The sequence below is a fragment of the Oncorhynchus clarkii genome, chromosome 24 (assembly GCF_045791955.1).
Source record: "Oncorhynchus clarkii lewisi isolate Uvic-CL-2024 chromosome 24, UVic_Ocla_1.0, whole genome shotgun sequence".
Classification (NCBI taxonomy): domain Eukaryota; kingdom Metazoa; phylum Chordata; class Actinopteri; order Salmoniformes; family Salmonidae; genus Oncorhynchus; species Oncorhynchus clarkii.
In genome coordinates, this window is record NC_092170.1 from 11,717,288 (window position 1) to 11,736,996 (window position 19,709).

Below are 19,709 nucleotides of genomic sequence, written 5' to 3' on the forward strand. Positions count from 1 at the left end.
TGCTTTTCGCCACCCAACTCTTCAAGCCAATAGGTGGTGGTAGTCAGACAATGGCAGCAAAATACCACTGATCCATCCATAGAAGTAGAAGAAGAAATTGGACCGTTCGAGTTGATCAATTTCCCTAAGTTGGTGAGCATTGTTGGTCATTGCCTTTCAAAATGTCGACTGCATGAACTTGACAAAAAAACATGTCATCAAAGGTCCTGCAGTTTTTAATGAAGTCACCTTCAAGTTGCTGCAGTTGCTTCTCACTGGCTACCTACACAATGCAGCCATCAGCCTGGCAAGTGGGAGGCACTATTTGTCAACCAATCATTAGGGTGTTTTTAAATGGTGAATCCCAAACCCGCCCCTCACCCCTGCCAACTAGGAGGGCTCCAGGTCGTCACGTGTTTCTGACGAAACTCTGAGGGTGACTTCCAGAGAGTGGTGAGGGGATCAATAAACCCATCGGGTGTGTTCGAGCAGGAAGGCTTAACTTAAGCCAAATGTAGACGAAAGTCAACGAGTGAAGTCGGAGGAGGAGGGGCACGGTTTACCTACAGCAAGAGAGAGACTATTAAGACACTGCAGACCTGCAAAATGACTATCCAAAATCTAAAACTGACCTTTAACTTTAACTTTAACTAAATCCTTACCTACTTTGGTCCCAGGGATTCTCACAGATAAAAACTGATATTCACTAATTTCCTTCATCTGCTTGCACTGCCCTCATATTTTCAGGAGTATTGAATTACAAAAAAGTACCCTTCAAGATACACTTAAGTATCTTAAGTACACCTAGTTATTACATTGTACATATGTAGATATTACATGTCCTCTGTGGTGTACTAGTGTGTTTAGGTCAGGAGTGTCCATATAGCCTTCTCCCTAAAACAAGGCTCCGTGCAACATGGTTGTGTTGCCGTTGCGGTTTGCAGCTCAGGTGTGTCCGTATAGCCTTTAACCTACAGCAAGGCTCCTAGCAACATGACAGTGTTTCCATTGTTTATAAAAATGTTTAATTGTTTGTAATGTCAAAAATAAACATGAAATAAGCAGCTACAGCGACTTCATGCAGTTGACATGTAGATGCAAGGCAGGCTTGCAACACACTTTGAAAGGCATGACCACAGACAGAATTGATCAGCTCAAACTCCTCCATATAAAGAATAATGTGCTCGTTCGAGCTGATCACTTTTGTCATGTCGGTCACCGGCTTTCAAACTGTGTTGCATTATTGGGGGGAAAAATGTCGGACTTGCACCTTCATGTCCACTGCATGAACATAAATCATGTGATCAAAGGTCATGACATTTTGACTGCAGTCTACTGTTAGTTTCTGCAGTTGCTCTTCACCAACGCCACCGGCTGCATTGTGGGAGGCTCTAATTGTCAACCAATCATGATTGTCTTTTTGTTTGACCTACATGAACCTGACCAAATACGTTACTGAAACAGGAACCAACTTTGCTGCAATTCGTGTATACAGTGGATATGTACAAATTCATGTGATATTTGGGACTGTCACTAATTGATTGAACAATGTACACACATTTTTATTTCAGTTTGTGCTTGCGTGATATGGGGGTTGGAGGCATGTTTATTTTGACATGATAAAGAAAAACTTTGATAAACAATGACCCCGCCATGTTGATCTGAGTCTTGCTGTTGGAAAACCACATTAGTGTCCGACCATTCGGCTGACACCAAATGCACCTCCCCCAACTTTACTCCAATTTATTCTAATTTCGGTGCCTTCAGCCTTACCACTCAAACGAACACAAAAGACAAAGTTGTGCCTGGGGTTCGGTCAGTTCGATTGAATGTCTGCTACGTTACGTCACGGGTTGTACTGAACGGCACGTTTCCTCAGAACGCCCTTCAACGTTCTTGAACAGACTTTGAGGTACGTTTGATGGGTATGGTTTTAAAGCAGAGAGGGACGTATTTAAAGTGCCGTTCCCCAACCCACCATCTCTCCGTTTATGAACTGGTCGTTCAGAACCGCACCTTGTCCCTTTAATTGAACGTTGCAGTACATGTTTTCGTACTGAACGCATTCCTGTTGTTCATGCGAATCTGCCTTCTCATTGGCTAGAATGTCTGCCAAGGCGGAAGCCAGTCGGGATGAGGCGTTGTTGTTAGAGCTTTCTCGAGTCAAACAGTCTCAGTATAGAATTGAACAATAATAAAACAAACCAGAAGTCTGATCCTTGAAGTTTACGAGTTTAATATGGATACGAAGGAAGAGCCTGTTGCACAACGGTAAGACATTTATAAATGAGTTATACATGTGCGTTTTCGGTTTCAATTAAACATCGTCGACATATTCCAAGTGTTCTCGTAGCCTATTGTCTGTTGACTCCAAAATAACTTGGACATGCGCACGAATGTACAGATGCGAGATATCAAAAAGTAAAATCCATTTTTTTTCCAAGTCTTCTCCCAGGGGTGTCATGCACCCAAATCCGAGGGGGCACAAAGTATGTGCATTTTCAAACACCTGAAACGGCTTTTTCCTGCAATCTATGGCCCAAAATCTTGCTTGCCTTTCTGAAGTCTTACCAACCTTGCCAGCAGTCATGTGTAGCACATGGGGATGTGTGAAACGGACTTTAGCTAGTTTTTAATGTGGAGCTGACTGATAAGATGTTTCAGGATGGCAGCCATGTGTGCTAGCAAGGCAGAGGTCCAGAGTTCGTGCCAGGTATGGTCCAAAACGGGAGGAAGTTGTACTGGCAAAGCAAGCAACATGACGTTGTTTACACATGCCAGCTAAGATATTTGGACAAGTAGCTACTCTAACTTGATTGATAGCCTGAAATGGCTTCTTGGTAGCAAGTTATGAGGTTGGGATATTGGAAACCTATCTGGGCTAGCTAAACCCAACTTGATCAAATTGTGGCTAGTAGTATTACAGAGAAATATATATATATATATATTTTTTTTTTTTTACAGGAGAAATCTGAAGGGGCACTTACCCCTGTGCCCCCTATGGGCATGACGCTTCTGTGTCTCTGCATTTAGATCTTGGCAGTGGAAATTGTGCAATAACTATTAGACAACCTTATTTAAGTATATATTTTACTACATAGTTTTGGTTGAGAGATTCTTTATAGTTTAGGATATGATTGAGCCTACTCAATTCACACATCTCAATATCATCAACTCATTTTGAGGCAGGATTAAATGAAGAGCCTAGTAAACCTGTAAAGCGTGGAGTTGATGACGTCATTGACCTTATTCCAGAGGGAGTAGAGAGGACAGGGTGGGTATAATTTGTGGAACGTTCCAACAGGAAGATGTTGTAAAGTACAAGATTGCCAACAAACAACGCATACAAAATAGCATGGTCAATTCACCTAGCTAACTAGCTGCCGAATAGGCATCAACCCACCACGTAGCTTATTCTTAATGTTTGTCCATAGGCTCCAGAGTGAAGACAGACATTTTTCAGAATTAACGTGGTGAGTGAAAAACATAATGAAATAGCCCACTCCCTACCCGGTATCTTATTCTGCCGCTATACAACTTTGTATGCGTTGTTTGTTGGCAACCATGTTATTTACAAAGTTTTTGGAACAGATTCATGTTGGACCGTTCCACAAATTATACCCACCCGAGAGGACATATTCCATTGGTGTTCATTCATGTTTGCCAGGTCAAACTGACACTGCCTACAGTCAGTCTTGCTGTTATGACTCCAATTGCATTGCATTGGGTCATTTCACGTAGGCTACCAATATGCCTGGCGGGTAAATGCTCTGACGCTGCCCAAATGCTCTATCTTAATATTGATACGCCTCGCTTTCGATCTACGGTTTTGGAACCGTTTGGAACCTAAATTGTATATCGACGACAAACTATTTAAAAAAAACAACCGGTTAAAGAGAGGCCTAGTTCAGTCAATCTATATTTGGGTCGATTTACCTTAACCTTGAGATGTCTAAACTGAAGTGGTGACAATATATTTTTAGGAAATTTCAGCTTGCAGTGCAGCATTGCTAACATCGGTTTGGCTGTTTACATTCATGACATTTGACGATGCGGACTGTGGCAGAAGTAATAAATAGATTGTTGTGGATTCTGTCACCATGGACCTTGAGACACAACTCAAGTTCAGGGCAATTAGACCCAAATATAGATTTTGACTGAACTATGCCTGAACAACACATTTTATAGGGCTCCATCCTGTTCCAGTGGAGGGCTAAAACAGAGTCACACACAGTGTTGAAGTCGTCAGGCAAGCTCAGTGGGTCAATATTTAATTTCAGTGATTCCCCAACATCTTGTCAACATGTGCACAAAAAAATGGAACAGATATCTTATACCAATCTGTATGTATACATTATCCTTAACAAGGCCCAGGTGTCCTTGAGGTGTCAAAAATCTCTCAAATGTCAAATTGTGTAAAATATTCCCATTAATTTCTGTAATTTATGACAGTATTTGTATGGCCAAAATGGCATTCCTTGATATATACTATCATTTTTTCATGTTGTCTTGAGTGTTTGAGTTTAGGTCAATATTTGGTCAAAAACCTCTCCAAATACAATTATGTTTTTAGACATATTCACAAAATATCTTGCACTCTCTTTTATCATTTCAAAAGCTGAGAGGCTCCAGCTCACTCAAACACCCCTCCCCCACTCTAGCATACCAGCCACTGAGCTATGAAGATCCCAGGAGCAGAAAAGGAGCTGACTCCAATAAACTGACCAATCAGCAGTCAGGGGGCTTGGCAGGCAGTGCACTCTATAACCCCTTAAACACAACAACTGGTACTTCAAAAGCAACTAGTGTATTATGGGACAGTATGGGTAAGCTGCAGTATTGCTGTGAGATAGGAGTGTGACTTCATAGCCCATTTAATCTCAGAGCCTATACAAGACAGGAGATAGAAACACAATCCTCTATTGACAAACAAAATATTATTTTGCATAGTGTGGGCTGTAGTATTTACTTTTAAATTGTTTGAATAATTGAATAACAATCAATCATGCAGAATGCGCGGCCAGTGTTGGAGAAATGCAGAAAACCGCTCATCTGTAGGCCAAACTGTTCAAAACTAAAGACCTGGGCTGCAAATCAAGCTGCTTCACATACACCTAAAATAACTTTGCGGGACTGGGGTTGGGTTCAGGAACAGTTCTTGCGGGAGCAGGTGGGAGTCGGACAAGAAGTCAGCGGGAGCGGGTGGAGGCAGTATGAAAAGCAGCCTGAGCGGGTTGAAGAAATCAGTCCCGTACTGTACTGTATTATCTACTGTGGTGTACTTTGATGTCCAAACTTGTGAAACGTAGACTTCTATGATTGGTTCCGATTTTGTCTGGACCAACCAAATTTGGTCTTGCTTGGTAACAGAGCTCATTAAAATAATAGCCAGTATGTAGAATAATACCCAAATATGCAAAGGAGGATATTGCATATTTCGACCTTTTTGTGTACCTATTTAGGATACACCATGAAGAGAATGACACTCATATCCATAATTATGCATTTCTGTGTTGTACAGATCAGGGACCCATGATGAAATTACATTACCGTATTTCTGTTACCAGGTGTAAATCCACGTTACTTACTGTAGTTCTGCACACACATCTATTCAAAAAACGTGGTCACATAAAAAAATGGAGGGAGATTTGGTCAAAATTCTGTTTCCAAACTTTGTATCTGCACAGTTGTTCCAGTAATGTTTTTTGTTGTACATTTTCAATGTTAATTGTTAAAGGTAGTCCTTGTGCGTACAGTTGTATGGTTTGTTAAACTTTGAAATCAATGTTTTTTTGGCATACTTTTTAAGTGAAAAATCTAAATTCTGTTACCATGGAAGTGCCCTTATGTTGCCTGTTTCCCTGACCCCTCACAGGCTAAGTCTTTGAGAACACATATCTGACCATATTAAAATCAAACCCGAGCACGTTCTGTCACACCCTGGCCAGTGAGAAACTCATTACTCTCACGTCATATTACCACAGCTGGTAAGGATCAATTACAGTTATTAAATAATCAATGATATTTTCTTTGGATAAACACAGATTGTGAGATGCTAAGGGACTGGGAGAACTCCTGAACTGTCTCACCCGGCCTGCAGTCATACATGGAGATACACCATTACTTCTGTTTAAACGTCCTGTGAAAAGCCAGGGGGATAGAAGTGAGGGCACAATCTCAGAAGCTCTCTGAGACTATAGAGGACAGAGGGACAATGGAGGACACGGGGGGGGGGGGGGGTCTGTTGATTTGGCATCAGATGCCATAAACGGGTTAACAGAGCCTGCCTGTATCCCCGTGGTGCGAGGGAGGAAGCTAAGGGGAGGGAGGTAAGGGGCGATTAAGGGCTGTGGTTCAGGGAGGATCGTTTCCCTGCCCCCTCACAGACACAGTGTGAGACTCGGTGAACACTTCAACTACACAAAGAGAAAACTATTTAGGAAATACATTTTTTGTTCCATCTGTTTGTATGTGTGCGTTTGAATATTTAGCTATTTGCTTGTTCGGTTATGGAGGTGTGATGGAGTAAAGAGAGGATCAGAGACGTTTGATGAAGAAGAGTAATAAACAATGTTTGAATTTTGTTTGTCTGAAGAAGGAAGTGAATATTACACTGTGGGTGTTAAATATCTGGTTTGACTTTGTGTACACAATGACTGACTTCACAGATAAAGTTGAAATGTGTGTTGAAAGGGTTCAGGGCGTTTTGTGATTTTGTTAGAATTTCACACATCGGAAAATTGGATGACATTTGTAATCATTTGCAAGAAATCACAAAGGATTTATCTTCATGAACGAACACCTCTTCAGTATGCCTTGCTCCTACACCGCCTTGGTCTGTTCTACTTCTCTTCCTGCTTCATCACTTCCTCACCACTTTTTTTTCTCTCTCCCTCTTCCCTCTGTCCAGGTCGGGTACGGATCAGCGGAAGGTGCGTTCCCGGGATGCGGCGCGCTGCCGGCGGAGTCAGGAGACGGAGCTGTTCTACGAGCTGGCCCACACCCTGCCCCTCCCCCGCAGAGTCTCCGCCGACCTGGACAAGGCCGCCATCATGAGGGTGACGCTCAGCTTCCTTCGCATGCACCACCTCCGCTCAGGTGGGCTCCCATTGGCCAGTCATGTCCGTGTCCTGTGACTGAATGGTTGAGAGCTTACTTTCTTCACTAATTTCCTAGTAATAACCAACTCCCAAGATGGTGGTAGTCTAGACCCTTGAGTCGAAAAGATGGTGACATGACGTGCGTTTTCTAATGACGTGGGTTTTAATGTCATAGCAGGGGACACGAGTGAGGAGCGCGTCACAGATGGGGACGAGGGCACGATGGATGGGTTCTACCCCCGGGCGCTGGCAGGCTTCATCATGGTGATGACCGAGGAGGGGGATATGATTTACGTGGGTGACAGCGTCGACAAACACCTGGGCATCCAACAGGTACATACAGCCAGCCGCACATGGTCTTGGTAACATCAGGGTCATGGGTTTGATCCCCACTGGGGCGATCCGTATGAAAATGTAAGTCTCTGTGGATAAAAAGCATCTGCTTAATGCCATATAGTAGTACTATTGTAATATACAGTTCCACTGCTGTTGTGTGATTTTGTCTGTATCCACAAAGCTCTAATTGAGTATAGTCAAGTAGAATGAATCCGTTATAGACTTACTAGAATGTCGACTGCAGACTCGATACAAAAAGTGGATTCTCCCACTTACCGAATGGCAACGAGTAATGTTAATAATATTCCGTTGTTAGTTTTACCACGTCTTTATTCATGGCCTTTGATGAACAGTTTGCTTGTCCAATTGGTTAGTTTTATGTTGCAGAATTGATTTAACGGTTTGAAATCATGAGGCTTTTAGGATATTTCAGTGTCTGACATGTGAGTTAAACCACACGTGATATGTGTTCTTTATACGTGCTTCCTTTTCTTCCTTCAACATAGGCTGTGGTCTCTCAGAGCCCTCAAGTTCTACAGAAAAAAAATTAATTCACGAGAAGTCACCCCCCCCCCCTTCTTAGCTTATCTTTATTTTTATTATTTCACATGCAGGCTCGTAGTACAATCATAGCCAAAAGTTTATGGTTCCCTAGATTACCCTGCAGAACAAATTTAAGAGTCTGGTTGGTTGGATTACCAAGAAAATGCAGACATCATCATGTTTGTAGGAGTTAGCAAATAGATACAAGCTACGAAGCACCAGGTGTGATATTCTCGGCTTTGCAGTGCAGCTTTTCTTAATCTGCAGTTCATGGAAAAGGCGCCTGTGTGGCATTGTATTGACATGGTTGTATTATTGTTGTTGTCCAGCTGGAGCTGCTGGGCCAGAGTGTGTATGACTTTGTCCACCCATGTGACCAAGAGGAGCTACGGGATCTCCTGGTGCCTAGGCCAGGTGAGACAAACTACCCGTTATGTGTGTGTGTGTTCATCATGCATGCTCACACAGAGCTATAGGCCTGAACCCTAGAACATATTCTCTCCATCCCAGGTGTATTCAAGAAGAAACCAGTGCAGCAACACACAGAGATGACCTTCTTTCTTAGGATGAAGAGCACTCTGACTGTTAGAGGGCGCACTGTCAACATAAAGTCTGCCACCTGGAAGGTACGCCCCCCCCCCCCCCCCCCCCCCCCCCCCCCCCCGCAGACACACACAGCTGAGCCCTACTGAGCCACCAACACCCCAAGCCCTGTACACCTGCGTATTCCACACCTGCATAGGGCGATCTTTACACTTGAAATTCACACTTGAAATGCACAACTAATGCTTGCTAGCAAAATATCTTCTAACTATACATTTGACTATCTAAGATGTGCCATATCAATTCTCTTCAGCTCTGCATTTGGTTTGCTAACTTCCTCTCTAGCTAAGTTGCTAGCTTTCAAGATTTACAGCAGAGATGATCAACCCCCTCCTTGATCAAGATCCCCGTTGTCTAATATTTGTTTTGTGCGTGCAGAAAAAGAGTACCCTTTTGAGTATAACTTTATGAGCTGGGCTGTCTGTTCTTGCCATTCGTTTGTCTGATTGCGCTTGTTAGCATTTAGCTAGTGTCCGCTATGGAGAGAGAGAATGCATACAAAGTGCTGCTATAACGGTAATACCATGTACCCCGCTATGGTACTGGATTAATATGAAGGGAAGGGGGATACCTAGTCAGTTGTACAACTGAAATGCGTCTTCCGCATTTAACCCAACCCCTCTGAATCAGAAGGTCTGAACATCTGGATATTGGCCAACCCTATTCGGGCCATCTTTCACCATTCAGTGAGATTCATATGTTGCTGTTACCAGTGGCGTTGCTAAGACATTAGAGAAACATCCGAGCTATAAACATGAGATGTGTTTTGGATTCAGAAGGACAGGACACTTAATCCATCTGAAAGGTTAGGTAGGACAGTCTGGCTGGCCTAGATATCAGGGATTTGTCTCCATTCTAATGATGAGATGTGGGGATTAACCATATCTCTTGGGTTTATGAGTCTGGTTCTCTACTTAATCCAGCCTGCCTCCCTGCCTTACTTTCTTTCCTATTGGAACTTTTTTTGGGGAGTAAAAATGTTTGACCTTTTAAAAATACAATTTTCCCTAACCTTAACCCCTAAACCTAACCTTAACTTAAAACTCTAAAACCTAACCCTTAAACTTTAAATAGAATTGTAACAAATTCCGGACAAGAAAAAGGTTAGTGTTTTCCTACCTTGTCAGGACGTTTGGGTGAATTGTTAGACCATTGGGGTGCTGATAAATTAGGAAAACAAGTACACACACACACACACACACACACACACACACACACACACACACACACACACACACACACAAGGCATGGGTCCATCAGTGACCATGACTGTCAGAAAGCCTTGGCCCAGTTACGCTCTGGATTCCAGTAGAGGTGTGTGTGAACAGTGTTGACTCAGCATTTGTGTTATTGTGGTGAGTCTGTGTTCTCACTCTTGGCCGTGTTACAAGGGTGTCACATCCTATTTTCATACTGCTGTTCCTCTCCATCTCTGGTTATTTGGTCTGCGCCAGAGCTCTGGTCTGAAGTAGTGCACTATATAGGGAATAGAGCTCTGGTCTGAAGTAGTGCACTATATAGGGAATAGAGCTCTGGTCTGAAGTAGTGCACTATATAGGGAATAGAGCTCTGGTCTGAAGTAGTGCACTATATAGGGAATAGAGCTCTGGTCTGAAGTAGTGCACTATATAGGGAATAGAGCTCTGGTCTGAAGTAGTGCACTATATAGGGAATAGAGCTCTGGTCTGAAGTAGTGCACTATATAGGGAATAGAGCTCTGGTCTGAAGTAGTGCACTATATAGGGAATAGAGCTCTGGTCTGAAGTAGTGCACTATATAGGGAATAGGCTGCCATTTGGGACAGAGCCTTCCTCTTGTATAGAAAAATCCTTACATTCCTTTATTTTCTTCTAACACGCCATGTCAAGTCCCACTGTGAATGTGCTGAACATAGTTATGTCTGCCCTGAATTGGAATGGGCAACTGGCAGGCAGCCCGCGGCACAGCCCCCCTTTTTTAAAGGCCCTCGTATCAATTTCCACACAACTACAAAAAAAGTGAGCTACTGCGGCCCCTCATGATGAGTTGTCTTTTTTTTTTTGGTGCCCTTTTTGTGCCCTCGTCAAATTTGCCCATCCATGCTCTCCAACATTCACATTGGGACTAATATGGATAGTCATGGTTGTCAAACTAACCTTCCTGCACTCTGTGGCCCCCAGGTGCTGCACTGTACAGGCCACATGCGTGTGTGCTCCAGTGACGAGGACTCGTCACCCCCTGCAGGCAGCTTCATGACGGTGCTGTGTGAGCCCATCCCCCACCCGTCTAGTGTGGAGTTCCCTCTGGACCGCAGTACCTTCCTCACTCGACACAGCATGGACCTGCGCTTCACACACTGCGAGGGCAGGTGAGGCTGAGCAGACACACACACACGCGTTGAATTCATTACGCCAATTCTGTTGCAAAGCGTTTAGTCTGTTGCAAAACCTTTTGTTGCAAAACCATTTAATCCAAACGCTCTTCAACGTGACGTAAAAGCTGTTGCATTCTTAAATGGAAGGAGATCATTTAAATGTTCTGGTTTCCACGCGTTGCCATTCCAATATGACAAGTCTGAAGTATTGGGCTCAAGCTGCACATCTATAAATTATTAATTCTTCCATGCTCTAAAGCAGGGTTTGCCAACCACCCTCCTGGTGGCATCTTTTGGTTTTTGCCCCCAGCACTACACAGCTGATACAAATAACCAAGTCATCATCAAGCTTTGATGATTTGAATCAGCTGTGTCGTGTTAGGGGCCAAACACTATGTACAAGACAGTAGTTTTGGAATTGTTAGTTAGATTACTTGTTATTACTGCATTGTCGGAACTAGAAGCACAAGCATTTCGCTACACTCGCATTAACATCTGCTAACCATGTGTATGTGACAAATAAAATTTGATTTGATTTGACACTAAAACGCGCCCCCAGGGGGGGCCCATGACTGAGTTTGGGAAACCCTGGGGCTCCATCCAAATCTTTCCAGAAAGAGAAACAACTGAACAACAATTTTCATTTGAGAACAAAATGAAACTCAACAGCATTTGAAGTAAACAGTTTCGTTTGCAAAACATTTTGCAATAGAATTGGCCGTAGTGGTTACACCCATGATTAAACTAGACTGAACACTACACTCACTTTTAGGCTAATACACACATGCATAGCAACAGAAACCTCACACACAAACACACACCTTCATACACACTCTGTAAAGGGGATTGTGAAATGAATAAAAGCAGGGGTTGGAACCGGTTCAGGGAAAAGTGTGAACTAATTAGAGGACAGGAAACAGAACCGGAAACGAAAGTGTTTCGAAAGAGAAAAGTTATTTTAAAATTATGAGAACCGGTTAATAATATGATTTATTTTTTAATATTCAGAATATCTATGATATAATTCTGTTATTCAGTGAAGTTCTGATGCTAGTAATAGCCTAAACACATTCCAAGTCATGCCATGATGTTCAGGACATCAAGCCACCTAAAGGTCTCGATCTCTCCCTACCCGTTATATTTTGGTTCCAATCCCCTGAATAATTGTGAAGAGTAGTTGCGGTTATAGTCAATCATAAATCAATTCGGGTTCATACAAGTTTCAACGGGAGACAACCTCCAGCATAGAAAAAGTCTGCCTGGCCTCCTCGGAAAAGGCCCTTGTATCCACTATCAGCAGACAACTGTTCAGTCTTCATGGTCACTAAATCTTCTGACTCCCAACTAAGACAGTAGCCGTTGCCACTGTCGACACAGATTACCAGTAAGTATACCATCAGCACCTAAACAGGTCAAAGGTCTAAGAAGTAAAAGGATATCAGTAGTCAGTTACAACATATTTATAGACTATCAGAAGAAAACCAAACATGGCGTTAACATGGGGGTACATGGCTAATTCCGGTTTCACCTCCCAGGGGAATGCCTCGGTCCACGTCTCTCCGCGTATACAATTATATTTAGAACATATCATTAACCAATCAAGTACAGAAAATCGTGAATTAAATAATTTCCCACTACACACAAACAAACAGACCGCTGGAGATGGCCATCTCCATACCGTGGGAAAGTTTATAACCATTGTTTGTTGCCCACTCTGAGTGGGGCTCATTACAATAACTCATAACTTAATCTGCTGGGGTAAATGAGTCATTTTATACCATTCCCTCTTGCAAAACTACCATACTGCATCATCGATGGGTTGTTGACTACAAGCTGACCTCTGACCCCCTCCTTCTGTATCCACTGTGTTGCCAGGGTGGCAGAGCTAGTGGGATACGAGCCAGAAGATCTGATTGGCAAATCTGCCTATGAATTCCATCATGCCCTGGACTCGGATCATGTGACCAAGAGCCTGCACATCCGTGAGTCTCTGAGAGCAGGGTGTGTGTGGATTGTAGGTGGAAGGGGGCATGCTAAAACATTGGTTTCACCGAGCTAGTCTCCTTTGTAACATTATCATGTGACATATAACAGTTCCGTGAGAGTCAGTGTAACACTGTAAGGCGTTATGTCGGTGAGTGATACAGAAGTAAAATGACACTGTGCGAGTACTGGGGACGACGTGTTGTTGTGACAGCTGTTGTCAGGCAGACTTGCTACTGCTCAGCCTTTCCTCCTGGGTGTCTGGGAAGCAGACTGAACAGTGAGGACAGAGTATTGGACAAATACAACTACTGCTAGACTGCGTGAATACATGGGGTGTTTCTCAATTTGCGTACTACCGTGAGAAGCGCTTACACTCCCCCCTACTGTATTGCCTCACGCTGCACCTCGCATTCACTGAAACCTTCTTTCAGCCAGCAAAAATAGAGATGAGACCACACAGGCAAAAATGACCTAAAAGTAATGTTGTGCAAGGTAGATGTCAATTCTTTGTGGGTAGCTAGCTAACAATTTTTCGTGACTATCAGGCTAGCTAACAGTAGTGTCTGTTTGCTCCTCATTACACACCACGGACCAACAAATACTCTTTACATTAACAACATAGAAATCACTACAAAACTTCTTGTATGATCTCTTATACACTATATTAGGCCCAGCCTTATATATTAGAACTTAGAACTTTAATTTTTTCTAGATATGGCTACTATATTGTGATCACTACATCCGATGGATCTGGATACTGCTTTCAAGCACATTTCTGCAGCGTTAGTAAAGATGTGATCAATACATGTTGATCATTTCATTCCTGTGCTGTTTGTAACTACCCTGGTGGGTTGGCTGATAACCTGAACCAGGTTGCAGGCGCTGGTTACAGTTTGAAGCTTTCTCTTGAGTGGGCAGCTTGATGAAAGCCAGTCCATATTTAAATCACCCAGAAAATATACCTCTCTGTTGATAACACATACATTATCAAGCATTTTACACATGTTATCCAGATACTGACTGTTAGCACTTGGTGGTCTATAGCAGCTTCCTAGCAGAAGGGTCTTTAGGTGAGGCAGATGAACCTGTAGCCGTATTACTTCAACAGTAACATGAGATCATCTCTAATCTTTACAGGAATGTGGTTCTGAATATAAACAGCAACACCTCCGCCATGGGCATTTCTATATTTTCTATAAATGTTATAACCTTGTATTGCTACCACTGTATCGTCAAAGGTATTATCTAAGTGAGTTTCAGAGATAGTCAGAATATGAATGTCATCTGTTACTAGCAAATTATTGATTTTATGAACCTTGTTTCTTAAGCTACATATGTGGGCAATTTTGAGCACTTTTCTTTTGGGACTCTTACTTGTTTTCATTGCTTTACAGGGAAGCTTAGCAGAAGTAGATATGCTCAGGTTATTTATGTCAGTGCAGGGTGATCTGCACACAGTGGACTTCCTCCTAGGGCACTCTGCCTCAGTGCTAACAGTATAAATCGGGTTCATAGGCACGTGATTACTGCATACAATAGCTGTGGGATCAGCAGAGACATTTAGGGCAGTTAGAGGGACATAAATTAGGTTACTTACATTGTGTCTACCGACTCCCCTGGTGTAATGTCCATTTGCTGAAGCATTATGACAACTCTGTGCCACAATGGTAGAGGATTAACTGAGCTGGACTTGGGTCATTGATAAGTCATTGTCTCAACGCAGCCTTATAATGCTATGAAAGGATCCAGGAACCCAAATGATTTGGGTGGATCCCATCCTCCTTATAAAATGTGTTTGGTTTCTGAAAGGTATCGTAATTGTCAACAAAAGTTACACACATTGAGCTGCAATAATCACGTAGCCAGTTGTGAAGAGAGAGAATCCTGCTAAAGCGTTCAATAGTGCGTTTCAGAGAGGCCACGGGGCCAGATATGACAGGTCTTCTATTAGTGTCTAGCAGAGAGTCAGTCAGCTCTTTTAAAATCCAGTTTCAACTGTTCATAATGTCATTAAAACCCACATGGACTCCTGACGTAGGACATTCGGGAGCAGTTTAGTAATGTCATTTACTCCACCTCCGGGAAAGGACATTGTTTTATGAGCCTTGCACAGCCTTTTAAGGGTGCTATGGTGAAATGGTCGACTTGAAGTGTGCCTGTGGGTGTGTGCGCGTGTTTGTCTGTGTACATTGATATGTCCACTGTCCCCCTCCCCCCCATCCCAGTTCTGTCTAAAGGCCAGGTGTGCACCAGCCAATACCGTTTTCTGGCTAAGAGTGGGGGCTTCGTGTGGGCAGAGACCCAGGCTACAGTCATCTACAACAACAAGACCTCTCAACCAGAGGCTGTGGTCTGTCTTAACTTTATCCTCAGGTAATGTCCCACCACCTCTACTCTCATCTCCTTTTTCATGACACATACATTCACCCCTTTCCATTCTCCCTACCCTACATAATCTCTTTCTCTCTCTCTCTCTCTCTCTATCTCTCAGTGTGGTGGAGCAGGCAGATGTGGTGTTCTCAGTAGAGCAGACTGGCTGTGGGCTGAAGAGTGATCCTGTCTCTGAGGCCTCAGAGGAGACTTTGTGTGACAGTGACAACAGCAGCAGTGGAGAGCTCTTCCAACAGTTGAAGGAGAACCCAGAGGACCTCCTCCAACTGGCCCCTGTCTCCGGAGACCCCATCGTACCCCTCACAGGTCATCCTCACACTTTAATTCACACCGTAGTACTGTACCATCTTGTGGTTAGTGTCTCCCCTGAGGTTGGGAGTTTGATCCCCGGGTCGAATACCAAAAGATTCTAGGGCCTGAGGCGGACCTGCGACAGACTAGTGTACTAGTAGATCAAGCTGCCTCATGCGGCAGCCTCCTGCCCTATGGGCCATTCTGGCTGAGACAGGGCTGGCTTACTATATATTCATTCACTGTCATAAGTGCTCAAAAGACTGTTTGTGTTTGCGGCTTGTGTTCCTGCAGACTTTGCGGAGCTGTCGTTCAGCCTTCCATCAAGCCCTGACTCCGCCCCAGTTTTCCCACAGGACCTGTGCACCCCCGAGCTGTGGACGCTCCTCTCACCCATATTCGACAAGCCCACCTCATCATCACCAACACCAGCACTGGTAAGAACTTTAGTTGATTCTTAAATGTCAGTGAGGATACAGTATCTCCTTAGAGTCTATAACATACGAACCCGATGTGTTCTCACTGATGAGGAGTCCACTATATATCTGTCCTTGTCAGATCCCCATTGAGGAGCTGCAAATAGAGGATGAGGTGGAGAAGTTGTTTGCCGTCTGTCCAGAAGAGGTCGTGCAGAAGGAAGACCAGCCTGAGGTACATGCAGAACACAGCCAAACACTAAATGATGAGCATAGTTCTTTCCTATTTCTACAATAAGTCAAACTATTTTGAGAGAGGGAAATTAGGAAGAGGGAGCCTATACCTGTGATTGAGCAGTCTGTCTCCTGTGCTTGCAGGACGTGGAAGTGGTTGATCTGGACATGCTGGCTCCGTATATCTCCATGGATGATGATTTCCTGCTCAGTGTCCAGCTCCCTGGGATCCCTGACAGCCCCTCCCCAGAGCCCCCCACTGCTACCAGGAAACGGTACAAATCTATTCTACTCTACTGACCCACTGCTGTCTGGGTCACACCAGTGAGAGAGACGAGACGCCTGGTTGGATTGAGTGTTTTGGAGTGACAGACAGTGGTGTTGGGTATTTGGGAGTGACAGACAGTGGTGTTGGGTGTTTTGGAGTGACAGACAGTGGTGTTGGGTGTTTGGGAGTGACAGACAGTGGTGTTGGGTGTTTTGGAGTGAAAGTGTTGCTGAATGTTAACGTTCCTAACTGTAACTTCCACAGGAGCCATGAGCAGGATGAAGACATGCCCTCCCAGCTGATGAGTCAGGACAAGAGACCGAGACACTCTGTGTCCCCCATCCAGCAGGAACTGCTTCTCAGCTACACCCTATTGGTGAGGAGGGGGTTTAGGGTTGGGTGAGGAAAGGGGTTTAGGGTTGGGTGAGGAAAGGGGTTTAGGGTGGGGTGAGGAGGGGGTTTAGGGTGGGGTGAGGAGGGGGTTTAGGGTTGGGTGAGGAAAGGGGTTTAGGGTTGGGTGAGGAAAGGGGTTTAGGGTTGGGTGAGGAAAGGGGTTTAGGGTGGGGTGAGGAGGGGGTTTAGGGTGGGGTGAGGAGGGGGTTTAGGGTTGGGTGAGGAAAGGGGTTTAGGGTTGGGTGAGGAAAGGGGTTTAGGGTTGGGTGAGGAAAGGGGTTTAGGGTTGGGTGAGGAGGGGGTTTAGGGTTGGGTGAGGAAAGGGGTTTAGGGTTGGGTGAGGAAGGGGGTTTAGGGTTGGGTGAGGAAAGGGGTTTAGGGTTGGGTGAGGAAAGGGGTTTAGGGTTGGGTGAGGAAAGGGGTTTAGGGTGGGGTGAGGAGGGGGTTTAGGGTGGGAGTTGGGGAGAGTGTATGAAATGACTTAATGAACAATGATGTGCTATTAAAGTTGAAATTGTGTGTGTGTTTCAGGACTGCCTGGAGGATACAGACAGCCCAGAGTTGGAGCTGGGGCCACACCCCCACAGGCGGAGTCAACTGCTGACGGACAGAGACCCCATCCTCGGGGAAGCCCAGGGACGATGTGACACCGCAGGTACAAACACACGGACACACGTCATGGTACTACTGTATCTTAGGCAAATATTTAGGCTTCATGTGTGGCATTTGCATACCGTACCTACCAAATGCACTCTTGCTAATATCTACTGAAATAGGTTATGACCAATCCAACTCAGTTCTCCTCTTCCCCTTCTCTCTCATTTTCTCCCCCAGCCTTGATGAGGGACCTCTTCTTGTCCCGCCCACCTGACCCCCTGACCTCCTCTCTGACTTGAGGAAGCAGCTGCCAATCATCCCCTGCCAGCTGCGGAGTTCTGAGATCACAGCGCCTCAACAGCATTCACACACTCCCCAACCAGACGCGCGCATTCTCTCTGCCAGCGCCTCCAACTCAGAGACTTTGTCAAGCTGGCCAACTATGTCCACAACAACAGCTTGATATGGTTTTCTGCAAGGATGCCTGTAGCTTAAACCTGGTTCCTCCTCTTCTCTCCACTCTTGTATGTCTCATGTTCTAGGGGGTAGGTGGCAGTACTAGGTTTAGGCCCCCCCCACCTCTCATTCAGGGTTGATAAAGGTGTTCTCCTCAGTTCTTGCGAACACTTGTAGATTTTAGTCTAAACACTACACTTGACCCAATGGTGCTTCCGAGGTCAGAACAGACTCAAACAACACACGCACAAATCAAGCCTAAGACACACACGTCCAGTAAATCTGAGAGTGGTGTTTTAGGACACAGCGACGACCCTTCAGTTGGTGTACTCTTCTTCAGTACGGTATGTGGACCTGGCAGTCTGTACGGGACCTTTGGGTTTATTATTATGATATTATTTTGTAACGGAAACGCACAACGGTTATAAGATATTCCAATATTACCTCAGAACGATCGTCTATGGGTCATTTTTTATAAGGAAGGATCAAATGAATGACTAACATCCCAAGCCATTGCTATTGAGCAGTTGGGTGCAGTACTCAGGCAGTTGTTACCTCAACAGATCAGCTGTATGCTGCGTACTCGACTGCCATCTCTTTCCAACCAAACAGACAAATTATTTCAGTGGCATCTTTTTACTTGGTATTTTTATATACTTTACATGCTAGACTTTAGAAGAAAAAAAACATGTATTAAATGAATGTTTTGTCTGCTCGCTTATGGACGACTATTGTATAAACCGCAATGGTTTTGTTGCTTTTATCATGTATTTCTAGGTGGTGCAAGATCTTGTCATATTCAAGCAGAAATGATTTATTTTCGGAATATGGTTGCTGTTTTGCAAATTCAGTGGATAAAATATCGGATATCTGCCTTTTTCGCATTCATTTCACGTACTGTAGAAATGATTACTTAACATCTTATCAATCACGCCCCCGTTGTCATTATTATGAATCTATCGTTTAAAGAATGCGAAAGAGATAGAAAGATAATTGGTTTGAAGCACACATAGGATTTATTTTACCTGCATGAGTATTGCATTTGCAATAATGAAATGATCCCATGGTGGCATTAGGTTCGTCTCTATAGATTCATCAGAATGTGTTAAGTATCGTTTATCTGCCCTGTACGATGAAAGAAGCACCGTAACCTTGTCACCTGTACGCTCTGTAGTGTAAACCTTTCTGAGAGTATTACGTTTTTGGCCATTTGAGCTTTTTTTTTATTTTTAAGAATGTACTTTTCTTTTCATTACAAAATAATCTTCAATAGCAGGGTGGCATGGGGTTACCCCCCCCCCCCACCCACTTTAAATGACTCCAATAAAATGATTGAAGTACATTGATCTAATATTTTATAATAAACAGTGATGTATTCTAATGAAGTTAGATCTATACACTTTAAAAAATATATATATTCTAATAGGGGAGCCAAAAGAGAATTTCTCTCTAATCAAGTGGATTATTTATCCGTTTTTAATCAAGTAGTACAATTTATAGTGAGTATGTTTGGCAAAAAATGGAATTATGCCCACCTATTTCCCTTCGAAATGTGTTTACCTGCGGACGGCACATATCAGTCTTACCCCAACCTACCCTATAATGATGTAGGTCTACCACCATTTATAGTTATGTAATTTACATAACATAATACTTCTGTTTATAAATTTGGCTTTTATCATAACTTTCATTTTCAAAGACTAGTGTTTGTCTGTACTGTTTTGAATTGTATTATTCACTGAATAAACTGAAATGGATATAAA

The 19,709-nt window shown here is 43.7% G+C and overlaps 1 protein-coding gene across 2 annotated transcripts; it reads left to right on the forward strand.

Moving 5' to 3' along the window:
- Positions 1-2,090: 2,090 nt before the first annotated feature.
- LOC139382507 (hypoxia-inducible factor 1-alpha-like) lies at positions 2,091-19,709 on the forward strand. 2 transcript variants are annotated; one of them, XM_071126599.1, is made up of 15 exons: positions 2,091-2,250; positions 6,890-7,077; positions 7,258-7,412; positions 8,288-8,372; positions 8,469-8,584; positions 10,721-10,908; positions 12,790-12,896; positions 15,126-15,273; positions 15,392-15,597; positions 15,877-16,019; positions 16,141-16,233; positions 16,377-16,507; positions 16,765-16,876; positions 17,425-17,548; positions 17,728-19,709. In XM_071126599.1, exons 1-15 carry the CDS (start codon positions 2,219-2,221, stop codon positions 17,787-17,789), a joined length of 1,890 nt encoding a protein of 629 aa, XP_070982700.1. In that variant the 5' UTR covers positions 2,091-2,218; the 3' UTR covers positions 17,790-19,709. The 2 variants fall into 2 exon arrangements, with proteins under 2 accessions (XP_070982700.1, XP_070982699.1); XM_071126598.1 differs by having other exon boundaries at positions 2,106-2,250; positions 7,255-7,412.